Raw genomic sequence first — 13,831 nt, forward strand, 5'->3', positions numbered from 1 at the left:
CAACCACAAACACGAATACCAAATGAGATTTTTAATTGCACAAAATACATGCAACTCATTTACCTGATGGGCTTCTACGAAGTTTCCTCTCAAAACACAAGAAACTAACAGTGATTCTGGTGGGGAAAGCATCATAGGAATGAGGGGGTTTTGCTGGTGTAGTCTCACCCTGCTTTCCACATCACTCGAGCCAGACACATTACTGGTACTTCCCTCTGCAAGACAACAGAATTAATCAGTATACTATTATGGAAAAAACACTTCACCAGATAACAGCCAACTATCAGATAACACTACTTCACATATTCACACAAAAATATAGGAGCAGAGGCACAAGGAAGTTTTAGGGTAAAGAGGTCAATATAAAGATCTTGTTAAAAATTCTCATAATATTTCACTATTTGGTCAGAACTTTCAGTTTTGATCTCATCCAAATTTAACACTGTTTAGCGGCTACATAATGTGGATGCAATGCTAGGGCACTGGTTCAATATGGATAAAAGGAGAAGTTGTAAATATTGGACCTATTAAATCCATTTAGCATGCCTAAGCATGTTTTAGGTTCCATGACCAGTCTATTAGCTTTTTTGATGGTTTGCACATTGCCTACTGTTTCCTGCAAGCCAAAAATACCAACAAAAATCTAATTTTCTAATTCCAGAAGAGATACATACTATTCTAATTAGAAAAAAGTCAGCCAAAAATGGGAGCTCCGAGAAGGGAAAAGTTCTAATTCTGCGCTGCATAAAGTAGTAATTCATATTAACTAGTCAAGCAAATACTTCATCACGTACATTGACAAGACAAAGAAATACTACTTTTGTAGCTTAATACCTGAGGTACTGGTGCTTAGCTCACTACTTGTACTTTCTAGTGATAGACTGGAAGTTCCCTCCTTCCCATCTAGAATGGAAACAAATCAAAACCAGCACATTAAATGCACTTTTTCTAGATAAAGTAATTAAAACTTACTGCAAATAATAAGTACGGCGACCGCAAGAGATCTTCAAGAGTATTTTACAAATGAACCATCACGGATGTCTATAAATGCAAAAACTGCTGATTTGAAGAAAATGCTAGGCAACAGACTATGTTGGGGTGGCCCATCAGTGACTCATGTCAGATACTTCAAAGGTTCTTACTTTGCAAGATCCCATTCCAAAAGCAGACATACCTTTTAAAGGCTAAATAGAAAAAGGGTGAGGAACCCAACTTTCTCATAAGGCTGCCAGTTTAAGCCACAAATTCCTGTAAATTCACATCCTAGATACTATTGTGATAGGAATGAAAATATACCAAACAGCCATTGGATATAGTGGAGAAAGGGAGGAATTAGTACTGTAGCTGCAAAGTCTCCCCTGCCCCAAATCAGACTATGTATGAAAGAAGTTATTTTCTTACCTGAATTTAAAAATTAATTACTTTTTAGTTGTGCAGGTGAGCTTTAGGAAAACAACCTCAATCCAAGTGGAACTGGACTAAAGACACTTCAAACCAGTTAGAAGCTAAAGGAAATAAATCTAGTTCTCTACTCCTAGTCCATTAAATCTAATTGCCTTCAGCTATGAGCTCAGCAAAATTACGCACATTTCAGAGAGGTCTTCTCCAAGTCACTTTTTCAACCTACCTGTCTTGTACCTTTGCGATCTACTTCGTTTCTTAAAGCTGGAGCACCTATTTAAAGAGCAGTATCTCCTGGAAGCTGCAAGCTGATGTTCTGTGAAATGTTTAAGCAAAAAGATTACCAAATTGCCGGACAGGCCATGAACAGTTATTTGTCTACCTTAAAGAATCTATCAGCACATCTAAACAGGTAGAGCTATGATGGGAAATCTCCAAAGGAAACACAGTTGATCTCAGCTAAGAGCTCGTCTACAGTAAAGTTTAAACTAGCACCTTGAAGTCATTTTGATGCAATTCAACTAATACTGTGTTTTTCACATCTGCATCCAGTGTTGCTTGGGATGTACTATACCTTCTACAGCACCCCTGATGAGTACTAAGGGTCTTTTCCATCTCAGAATAATCCAGCTTCTTCTGATACATGTTCCTAACATGTTTCGAGACTAGGTTAAATCAACACTCTGTCCATGAATAAAATAAGTCTATCTGGCTTGCATTGGCTCACACACCACCATGTCTCTTCATATCACCGCACTGTCAACATAACTTGTGATGAAGGGGCAGGAGAAAGACAGGCAAACTGAAGCAATGTGTCCACAAAGGGGAGGGTAAAAAAAAAAAATTTTCAAAATTTACGATTAGAGAACACTCTTTACGATTAGAGAACACTCCTGTTGGAGAATGGTGCAAGAACCAGGTGATCTCCAAGTAGGTCACTCTCCTAATATCTGCCAAAACGTGCTCCCTCAGTAAGATGCTCAGATAATTTAGTCTTGAGACCACTGCTTGGACAGCTGTAACAGAACAGCGTCGATATATCAGAAAGTGCCAAATACAAAGTCTACCTGCATTTCTGTTACTCATCACCACCTTGTATCGCCAGTGAGCTTCAGAAAGGTATTTGGAAAACTGTAACACACGACTTCCAAAGGCATCTCTGCTTGCAGAAAGATTCAAGCACTCCACAAGCTCCAGCTCTTCACGAAGCACATTACTGGAGTCCCATGGGAGAGAACTCTGAATTTCTTCCAGATGGTTGAGAAGCAATGTGAGGAAGGCATCCATGGCCATGTCATCCACTAAAAATCCAGTAACACCGCTGGTAAAATGTTTCAGATCCAGGTAGCTCAGCCTAGAGGCTTCACAGCTTCTGCCACCTAACATCGAGGCATGAAGATTTTGGGTATCTGTGTGAACTGTCTGAGCAGCCAGCAGATGCCTCTCTAATTTCTTTTCGGACTCTGTTAGGCGCCGTGGACTTTCTGAGGTGGAAGACCGCTGACTAGCACTGCCTTCTGCACTCACAGCAGTAGTCTTTTTGTCAAGATCATCATCCTCTGCATAGTCTTCGGGTAGAAAAGTCTCAGTATAGAGGTCACTATAGGAAACAAAAAGCAAGGAGAAGATGTTCTCCAAAACCTCCAGGTGCAGAGGAGCAGGAACACTCCTTAAGAACTGCTGACACTTCACAAGGTACCAAGGAAATACTGAAGAACAATCTGTATAATTAAAAACAAAAATAAAGAATATTTACAATATGTTCCAAGAGTTCCTCCCTCCAATTCTTGCCCTTTAAGAAAACCCTAGAAGAGGGAACTGCCCAAGTGGCTCAGAGCCAATTATTCTTCCACAAATCAAGGAAATATATGTCCAACGTTTTACATTTAAAAAGGTAGTGTGGCTCCTCCCTCTCAGTAATGCCAATTATGACCTTGTGCAACAATGTGCAAACCCAGATTACAACCATTTTTTAGCCATTAAATCAGTTTTAGCTCTGGGAAATCATAAATGCTTACAAAAGCATCCTTGCCACTACCATCCTATATCTAATACCACTTTCTTTTTGCACTATATTTTTAATACAATTACCTTAACTGTTTTAGAACAAGACAGGTAGCTTATTCATGTCTATTATTAATAAAGGTAACACCTCAATGAAATACTATTATACTTGTTTGCAAAGCAGTCACAGCCTACTGCATAAAAACATCCTATGTACACAGGGTGCAATATTATCCCAATACTAAGTGATAATTCAGAGCCCAGCAAATGGAGAAGCATAAGCTACTGAACCTGAGAAAGGAGGCCAATCACCTGCTGGTTCTCCAAAAGTTGCATCTTCAGGGATATCACCAAGAAAGCCACGTACACAATCTTTGCACTTGGAATGCTTATGTGAATTCACACAGAGAGCATAGATAGCATACTTCATGGCACAAAATGCTCGAAAGAGTGCCAGATTGCGTTGCTGACTCAGGGTGTTAGGGAGTGTTGCCACTGTGAAGGGAAATTTGGGTGGTGAGTGGGTAGGAGGTAGACAAGAAAACGAGTTAATTTTTTCCTGCAATTTTCACATAGCAATATTCATCCAGTCTTTATTCCCCAGTGTCATCTCCATCCCAGGTTTGCGCTCTCTGTTACTTCACATTTAAAAAAAATAAAAAACAAACAAACCCAAAAAACCAAAACCCACAAGAGATGGACACAGAAAAGTCAGGTCTGGATCCCCTTCTGAAAAGGAAATTTTCTGTGAATTTGTGTGACAGGACCTGGCTACAGCACAGAGTTATCAAAATTTGCCCATGACGAATCTCACTAGAGGTACATGGTTAAGCTACACTGCTACCTTTACAACACAGGGACAGGCCCTGTCTCGTTATAGCATCTTCAAATTTTGTGTTCTATCACACAGTAGATAAGTAGGGAGATAGCGTAGACTGGCTATGACTGTAGTGAGAACAGAGTACCACCACCTCTACAGATTTGTGCTAATAATAGGCATCATGGCTGATTCTATCCACAATGGCCAGCCATACAGATCTCATACAACCTGCAATTGATTAAGGAAAAAGTACAGTCCCACAGTTTCTTTCACACATTTGTGATAAAGGCAATTTGGAGAAGTACTATACCCACTCCTTCCCCCTTTTGCTTTTTTTTTTTGAGGAAAGAAGGTGTCACATGCCAGAGACATGATCCCTTCTTAGTACAACAGAACATCAGAGCTGCAAATTATGTAAAAGTCACATCATCATCCCCTTCACTCAGGAACATAATATTGAGGCATGTATTCTGTTATGCTGAGTTTAGATGAATTATCCAACTACTGTACAAAAGTTAAAAAAGACAAAAAAAACCAACAACAAAAACCCAACATGCCAGACAGTGTTAAATTAGTGCTTGAATCCACTACCTTTTATTCTTAAACAAGGGGTAGATTGTCCCTCTGCCTATTGTTATGCAGGGGAAGCATTAGTAAAGGTGTTTTGTGGTGGTTTTTTTTTTTTTTTTTTTTAAACAAAGCACTGATTTGATGTACTGATAATTTCCCCATCCAAACTCTGGGACTGAATAGCACTACCTAGAAAGTGTTTCAGCACTGTCCTCCAGAAGGCTTGAGCATGATGTCAAAGAAAAGCAACAGCCTGAACTCTTCTGAAAACTACAGAGTGGCCAAGACAAAAGCCCTGAGAGCACGAGCTGTTTGAAACCAATTATTCCCTATCACTGCAATTCTAAACAGCGACAATGATGGAAACTATGTAGTTTCCATAGGAAATTGTGTAGAAAATGTAGACAGCAGACAGAATTGAGGAAACATCCAAGTATGAATCCTTTGCAGAATGCACATGACCACAGAAATGCTATAATTCACCAGTAGCTCTACACTAATATGTAGCACTCAAAAGGCTCTCAATAGCACTTTCTTGAGAGGACTTCAGGCAGGTGAAGCCAGAGATCTGATAAATACTGTCCGCTGAAAAAGACAAATAGCTAGCTGGAGATACACACTGGTAATCAAATGCAAGTTTAATACACTTTTGCCTCCCATGTGGAAAGACTTGGATGCAATGAGTCTGTCACTATCCATGTCTAAAGCAACCCTTTTCCTTGTACGGATATTGAAGAACTACCCTTTAACTATGAGCGCTTGTCTTCCCTATGCCAGAAATAGTAACACCTTATTCTTGAATTCTGTAACTCACGAGGAAATTTCTGCCCATCATTTCTTTTGTTAGTGTGACTGATCAAAGCTAGTGTTACACACTGATCTGAAGGGTGCCTGAATGCAATTGCCAACCAGTACCACTACTTCAGTTTCACTACTGCAGCTGACAGATGGGTGTCAGAAAGAAGGGGAAGAGGGGAAGTACATGAGGTGAGGGGAGAAAAGGGCCTGTTAACACTACCAAGTCAGACAGATCAAAACTTCATGACTCCTCCCTTTAAGTTTCAAAATAGATTGCTTTAAAAGAAATTCTATTAAACTGTGTTTATAGAATTATCTGGATTTTACAGTAATCACTGCACTGAAAAGAGAGGGAGGACTTGTCTGCCTTTAACTAGTTCCGTAAACTAAGGTGATCTGAAAAAATGAAGAGAAACCACAGCTAGAGTTCTTTTGCTGTAGTCATGCAGCTCCCAGAAGATATGATGGGACTGCCTCTTCCTGTTTTTGAAAGGTTTTGATAGAATTTAAACAAAAAATAATTAAAATGTAAGAACTGATTAAAAAACCCCAACATCAGCAAAACCAAAACAATTAATTTCAGAAAGCAGGACACTGAAACCAGAGGTCTATATAGACTCTCAATCATTACATCTTTTAAGACTATTTGAGACAACTGTCATGATAATTTTAACAACAAAACCTGTAAAACAGCCCTAGAAACCAACATATTAACAATATGATACTGGACAGAAAGAAAACTGCTTCCCACTAGGCATCTGGAAAATCTGTGCAAGATCCATCACTGAGAGCTCTCCACACAACTCACGTTGAAATTACACATGTGCAAATTCCCAACCATAGAAGGAATAAGGCACAAAAAATTGCAGCTTCTTAAGGTTCTAGTACATGCAGGAAGACTTAGCTTCTGTACCATTATTAAGAGGCCCTATCAGAAAACAGCATTAAAATAGCAGCAACTGAACCTGGACATAGGTTGCAAAAGTGCGTACAAGCAGAGTCAATTTTAAGTGAACTAATGTGTTTAGTAATCTCAGGTATTTCAGGCACCAAACTGGAACATAGGAAGATGAGAGAAATGAGGCAAGAGGGATGTAAACATATCTAGCCTCTAGGTAAGCCTTACTAATTTTAATATTAAAGTAGATTTGGTAAGACTTAATATTAAAAGAAAAAAACTAACATTTTATACCTTTTAAAAATGAAGGTGTTATAATATGAGATATTGCCAATTTAATCTGGCTTTGCCTTTTGATTTTAAATTTAAGTGCACAGATGACTGAAATCCAAACCATATACTTACTTTTCAAGCTAAGGGTATTGTACAGTATGTAAGTTACACTGAGTAGCACATATTATGAGCATGTGCAAAGTCTTGTTACCATTTTGAAAAAGCTCTTTCAGAGATCTGTCCTTGTGAGACTCACAATTCCTTCTTGGGAGACAACATACTCCCCAAAAGGATTCTAAAATAATTTCCACATGCTCTCTAGTTTTCTTCTGCAAAACAGCTGATAAGTGGTATCTTCCTTATTTACAGAAAAAGGTCAAAAGCACAGATTCTTCCTAGCAGAAATACTGAGCAGCACATACTCAATGGATTGGGGTTTTTCTGTGTTCTCACAACCCTACACATTTACCCTGCATCTGTTGGTCTCTAGTAGGAACCTTTTGAAGAAGTTCAATAACATCGTCTTCATTCAGTGCCAGAAGATTAGTGAGATGATGAAGAGAGTACACTGCAGTGTGGCAATCTAGACTGTGCAAGTGTTGGAGAAGAACCTTCCTTGGGATAGTAATACTGCAAAATAGAACAAACAAAAAGGTGGCACAAACAGATTTAGGTCTCTGCCATGTTTAAAGACAGATCTCCCACTTTCATTTTGATTCAACCAAACTATTGCAGTTAAAAACAATAGCATAACTAATGCCCATGAAGCAATTTTGAGTGCTTGTGATACATAGTCACTAGGAGATGATTAGCCAAGATTCACAGAAAATAATACCATTTCTATTTGCATATATAAATTGACTAATAGGTAGATCTGGCAGACAATTTGGAAAAAGTCCTGATCATTTTACCTGTTTTGCTGTATGCACCATTCAAGAACTTCCACCTGAGCCCATAGCCCATCACAGAAATCTTTCAGTACTGAATCATTGCACAGATCCTAAATGGAAAAACAAATAAGAGTGCCTTTACAACAAATCCTCTGGTCAAACAACAGAACCAAGCCTGTGTCACATATGAGATGTTCATAAGACTTCTTTATGCAGATGGTAACTTTCAAGTACAGAAAATTGCCAGTTTTACTACAAAATCAGCAAGGAAGGGCTATTCTGAAGGAGCATCAGAATCAGTCAGCCTCCACTCGACACACCTACAGACCATGGAAAGGTGGTTACATACCTTTTCAAGGTTGGCTTCCAAAATGCAAATTAATGCTTAATAACAGTCTAAGACACTAATTTCTAGAACTAATCATGTACTAGAACACATGATATACTGGGTAGCAGAGTTATTCTCCTTTTCCATGTGCTTTTCTACTACAGATGCCTGCCTGCTAAAATCAGATCTAAGACTTTCACTTTGCAGAGGCTACTGAATAGACTTTAAGTCTCTTACCAATAGACGGTAACTCCCCTAAGACAATACCAGCCTAGACCTGCCCCAATGGTCCAGCAGTGCAAGGTTCCCTGTCTCCCCACCTCTGTAGTCCAAGCCACTTGCCTGTGGGCAGACGTCATCTGAACTGCAACTACACCCTCAGAGTTAGAACCCTCTCTCTTCTTCAAAGATGAATGCTCCCCCCAAACAAGGTGGACCTTTCAGTCACAGCTCTTGTCATTTATCATTTGATTTTGAGAATGGGTATGGGAATTTCCAAGCTACCCTGTTGCTGAATTCAGGTTAGTTGTGACCAGAATTAGTCACTATCCAGGGATGACTCACTGGACGAAGTGACACCAATCAAACATCCCCCAGCTCTTTTCAAAACTAATCAACAACCGTTGCTGTCTTTCCTTCTTATGTTATGTTCAGCAAAGGCTGAAGAGCTTATGCAAGAGAAACTTCCAGGATCTCCTGGGCAATCATACTCCCTTCACAGCTGAGGAGTAAGAAGAAAGGCAAGTGTCCAATAATGTTACCTACAAAAAACTGTAACATCTTAGCTGTTTTAATTCCATTTTGAGAAAGATTAACATTCTCAGAGGAAACTCCCTGGTTTTATTTATTTTTATTTTTGCAAATAAATTGCGTTATCTGGACTCAGACTGGGATACTGTCACTTGCTTTCTGTTGATTTACCTGAGTTTTGTGAAGAGTCCATAGCAATGCTTTTGCTGATTCCAAGCTTTGGCAGTGAGTCCATCCTAGCAATACCAAGAGGCGGCTAAGGGGGTTGAATTCTCTCTTCAATAAACTGTTCAGGCCTGAGTAGTCTTCTCTTTTCAGTAAAGTTAATGCAGTCACCTAAAAAACAAAAGGAAGATGTATTTATCTTTCCAAAATGCAGGGGCCCATAATGCCTGGCAGGTTATGTAAGCAAGCAGCCATTTCACCGTTTGCTTCACTAAAATAGTGACGTTCTGCATCTGGAACTCCCCATAACACGTATTTTCCAAGGCACCAGGTTACTCTTCAGTAACTGTCATGAGGAAAAAAACGGTATTTTCAGATGCTTACTACAGAGTCAATTCACACTCCCTCACTACACTATCGTTACGTTCTTTCTATTGATTATGCCTCTATCAAGGGCATTATGTAAGAAACTTGAATGAGCATGTTATTTAGAAGTGGAAATATGTTCAACCTTAAAAACCTCACACTTTAACAGTGACCACCTACCTGTATTCTATTTCTTCTATTGACATAAATACAGTCAAATAATTTAATTCATAGCAGGGTATTTCTCACCAGGTCTTCAAGCTCTTTAAAAGATAAATTTTACTGTGCAAACTAGTCTCACTACCCCAAGTCTACCAGCATCAGAAAAGCAAAGCAACGAGTTCAACGTCATGGGGTAAATCCAGTGGCAAACCCAACAAAATTACAAGCAGAACACAGGACTTCTTAACTCCTGAAGATCTAATCTTCAGTCTGCATGCAGATGAGCTTTTCCAAAAATCTCACTGAGTGTTTTGAGTTCATCACGCAGCTGAAAGTAAGGGAGTTATCACAAGTTAATTCCTTGTCCCTGTAAGTCATGACCCCTAGTAAACACTATTTGAATACAAAATGCTTCTGTACACAACCAAGACATGTTCAATACAGGAACTGGCTTTAGCCACATTGGGTTTCCCTCTTAATGATTTTATGGCCATACCAGAATCTGTTCCAGAAAGTGCTTGCTGCTACTCAAGCAATAGAAATAGGCTGTCTTCCAAGAAGGAGCCTCTTTGGGATCTGAGAACAAACTCATCACAGTTTGCTCTGTATCCAGCTGCTCAGATGATGAACCTAAAAAAACATAACAAGATTACCTTCCAGTACAGAGGGGTACCTTTGGAAGAAGAATAACTGCTGCTAAATTTAAACTGAGAAACACTCAACATTTCCTCAAATGTAACCAGCTGTTACATGTTAACATGTAACATGTTAAGACTCTCAGATATTGTTACTGGATAACAAGCAAGCAAAGCAGAGAAATTTGAAAGAAAATAAACAGGTCAGATAAGAAACTAGGAAACTGTCTGGACAGTTGTTAACATAGCAAGAGCCTGTTCAATACACAGCTTGTTTGCATTAGCTCAGGTCACACTGCCTTTCTTTCTCTAGTCATATGCATCTTATCTGTAGGTTGCATGAATTCTTACTTGTGCTCTGAGAGACCATGCTACTTTGCAGGGCCTTAGCAAAGACTTGTCCAGCACAGAAACTTCTCAGATCTGTGCAAAGTGAGAACTGAACCACTCCCAGTGAGACAGAAGGTATCTGTACCTCCTTTTATCTTCCTCCATGAGGAACTAATAACTGTGGTTATCATCAGAAATGCCAGAGTCTGCCACACCAGCCTGAATCAATCACCAGCAATCCCTATGAGAGAAGGGAGGAGAGAGGATACAAATCCCACTGACTTACACCTCAGTGTACAGAGGTGAGCAAAAGAGGGTAGGCATTCTAGCTTTCTCGTCCTTGCATGCACACCTACTACTTTCCTGACAAGAGGGCACCACCTGCCATTCAGCTTCAACTGAGATCCTCAACTAAATGTACCGGTCACAGGGAGCTAGACAGAAGTTGTGAAGTTATAGCCCATACAGAAACAACAGTTGGGGTTTGGCAAGCAAGAAGATAATCAGATTGCGTCTTCTTTCCAGCTGGGATACTGGCCCACTCACATCTCCTTCCACTTCCAGGAGTTTTCTTTTAGAATATTAAGGGGTTTGAACATTTTGGGATTACTGAGGTAGTTGAACTGTTACTGAAATGGAACATCCTCAAATGCAGATGACCCCAAGATGCAGCTGAACCTATAAAAACTTTAAATACATATGGAGAGTAAATTTTCTAGTTACAAGCAAGATCTTCAGCAGAAGAAAAGCTGAGCAGATTAAAATAGAGCACAGCAAGGGGTGGTAAAGGAAGCGCTCACAAAAGAACGCAGCATAGACTGCAGAAATGTAGAGAACACTCTGGGGCTCCTATGCCAATTTCCTTGCTTTAAGTCATTTTAGCATATCTTTTACAAGACTCCATGGCTTGTTAATGGAGCTTAGCAAGAACACTGCCTGACTTCTTTTCAACCTGTCTGTTTAATGGCTCAATGGCTTTACTAAACATGACAGCAAACCAAAAAGTGAAACACACCTTTTCGCATTGGTTTTGACACCAGAAATTTTTCTCTTGTTCTTTCTATGAGAACACTGCTATACAGGCTTAACAGGCCATGGCTCTGTTTCCTCAGCATACAGCTTAGGAGCTTCTCCTCCCTCAGTGGGCTTCCCTCAGTCCAGCACACATCCAAGAGCTCCCTGAATAGGTGCCGTACTTCATCTGCCTGATGCTCCACCTCAAAAGTCACTATACTAAGAGCAGCATAAACTGTATCTACTAGTTCTCTCTGATCTAGTTCTGCTGAAATCTCAGAACTGCACTGAAGCCTCTGCAGAGATTTCAAGGAGTCACGAAGAAATTCAACGAAGATGTTTTGTAGAGAAGAATATTGCTGGAGTGAGGAGCCATGTGTGCCTTGTTCCTCCTGGAAGAACTCCAGCAGGGCTTTTGCCCTCTGAGGAGCCTGCAGCAAAAGCTTCCGGAGAGCTGAAACAACATCCAAACTGAATCTGTGAGAACCACTATCTCTTCTTTTCTTGTCCATGACATGCTTGTTCTGGGTGCACTCAAATGCTTCAAACAGTTCCTGGTAGGGAAATAATAAGAGAGTAAGCCTCTCAGACTCCACTAAAAATACGAAATAAATTATTTAAAAAATAGGAGAAACTTGAAAGCAAGAAGATAAATCAATTTGGAAACATCATATTCTTTAGCAAAACCATTAATAATGGTCCACCTTGTCCAATATGCCTCCTAGAAGAGTGAATATGCCTCAATATCTAATAAAATATAAAGAATCCTATAACACACAACATGTGGGCCACGTGTTCACAAGCAAGTTAGCTTAGTTCACAGGCAGCTCCTATGGGATGGCCGAAACACTACCGCATTCTACCTTTTAGCAATATATTGATGTGACTGTATCTTCATAAGTCAGTAAAAGCATAACCATTAGTGTTCAGTCTTTTTTTTTAATCCTATTTTTCCAGATTCATACCATCTATCTACCAGCTGCATCATCCTCATCAACACTAATTTTTCAAACTTGGTTAAAACTGGCCAACAGATTCAGAAGTCATCTCACAGACCTCCTTCTTAAGCAATGATAATTTTTCTTGCTAACGGAAGCAAACCTACAATTTCAGAACTAGGAAGGGGAAAACAAACAAAAAAATCCCAGTTAGCTCTCCCAATAAGGGTTGGGAAGGTGAGGGACAACCCAGTTGAACAGCAATTAAGCAACACTTGTGGCACTTCTGGAACTGTGTGAGTGCTGTTCTTGGCTGGAAGAGACAACTTGGGGAATAAGGACGGGAGAGGTGGTTGGTGTGCAGAAAAATGAGAATATTAGCAGTAGAAGACAAGTCCACAACATCCTTTTCTTTATTTCCTGGATCAAAACATAACTACCTACTAACATGCCTCTGACAGTAGTTGTGACAAAGATAGGAAGTTGCTGAATCTTCTATTTCTGTGCAACACTGCAGACAACGGTGGAATCTCTCATGACCTTGGAGGTTAGATGGTAACATACAAAGACTTCATTAGTCATTAACAGACTTCAAGCAGATTTATTTTAACCAACAGTTAAGTTTACCTTGCTTGCTTTCATCCTGTAATTGCTAATTCTGTATTCTTAGAGAAATAGTAAACACCTTTTCCTTATTTATATTTATATTTTATATTTCCTTATTTAAAAACTGTAGATAGCCTCTGAATATAATAAGTTTTCATTTTCCTCTTAAAAAAAGGCAAACAAAAAAAATTTTTTTAAGAGTTAGAACCTATAAAACTAGAAGCAACATCTAAGGACATTCTACACACCATGCCAGATCTAATTCCGTTGCTGTAACCAACACCAAATTAGGACAGTTCTACAGTTAGTAACTCTCCTGATTTTCTGCTCTATACTTGCTTTTGATATTAATCCATCTTTGCATATTTCCATGTATTTCTCAAAGAAATCAGTCTGCAAGCATTAATTAATAATGGAAAAATGGGTCCTGGACCTCAGAGCACACATCATACCAATTACCAAATAATGTCAGTAGTAACAGTACAGCACCCAAAAACTTCTAGGAAGAGGGAAACGGAGTGCAGAGGAGATGAAAATTAAGATCTTAGGAGGAAAAAAAAAAAAAAACAACAAACACAGACACACTTTTAAAATGCGCTTGCTGACTATGGTTGACTTTGGCTCACGGTGCGTTTTTGCCTTATGATACTAAAGGTGTCTATAGATACAGGACTGTGGCAAGTAGCTGCAGTCAAGACTGAAGTGTGTTAGAAAGACTACGTAGAAAAGCTGTTTCCTTGCCTGTCTACAGCCTCCTCCCTAGCCAGAGAAATCACTGGCAGCCATATTGGATTAACTTCAGAAAGGAATCTGAATTACAGTCTCTTTCAGTTGCCTGGAAGATTAGTAACACATTAGTATCTCAGGGGGTCAAGTCAGCAGG

The 13,831-nt window shown here is 39.4% G+C and overlaps 1 protein-coding gene across 1 annotated transcript in view; it reads right to left on the reverse strand.

Annotated features, from left to right (window-relative positions):
- Positions 1 to 13,831, reverse strand: part of ZFYVE26 (zinc finger, FYVE domain containing 26) — a gene marked incomplete at its 3' end in the record, with an annotated part of 40,780 nt that overhangs the window by 24,183 nt on the left and 2,766 nt on the right. The window contains exons 4-13 of the mRNA XM_010287960.1: positions 11,406 to 11,958; positions 9,922 to 10,055; positions 8,904 to 9,068; positions 7,676 to 7,764; positions 7,234 to 7,394; positions 3,718 to 3,900; positions 2,469 to 3,122; positions 1,628 to 1,717; positions 835 to 903; positions 64 to 215 (exon numbers count right to left, since the gene is read on the reverse strand). Of these exons, the coding sequence (XP_010286262.1) occupies positions 64 to 215; positions 835 to 903; positions 1,628 to 1,717; positions 2,469 to 3,122; positions 3,718 to 3,900; positions 7,234 to 7,394; positions 7,676 to 7,764; positions 8,904 to 9,068; positions 9,922 to 10,055; positions 11,406 to 11,958 (2,250 nt within the window). The remainder of the gene's footprint in view (positions 1 to 63; positions 216 to 834; positions 904 to 1,627; positions 1,718 to 2,468; positions 3,123 to 3,717; positions 3,901 to 7,233; positions 7,395 to 7,675; positions 7,765 to 8,903; positions 9,069 to 9,921; positions 10,056 to 11,405; positions 11,959 to 13,831) is intronic.

Source organism: Phaethon lepturus, unplaced genomic scaffold (genome assembly GCF_000687285.1).
Source record: "Phaethon lepturus isolate BGI_N335 unplaced genomic scaffold, ASM68728v1 scaffold50825, whole genome shotgun sequence".
NCBI lineage: Eukaryota > Metazoa > Chordata > Aves > Phaethontiformes > Phaethontidae > Phaethon > Phaethon lepturus.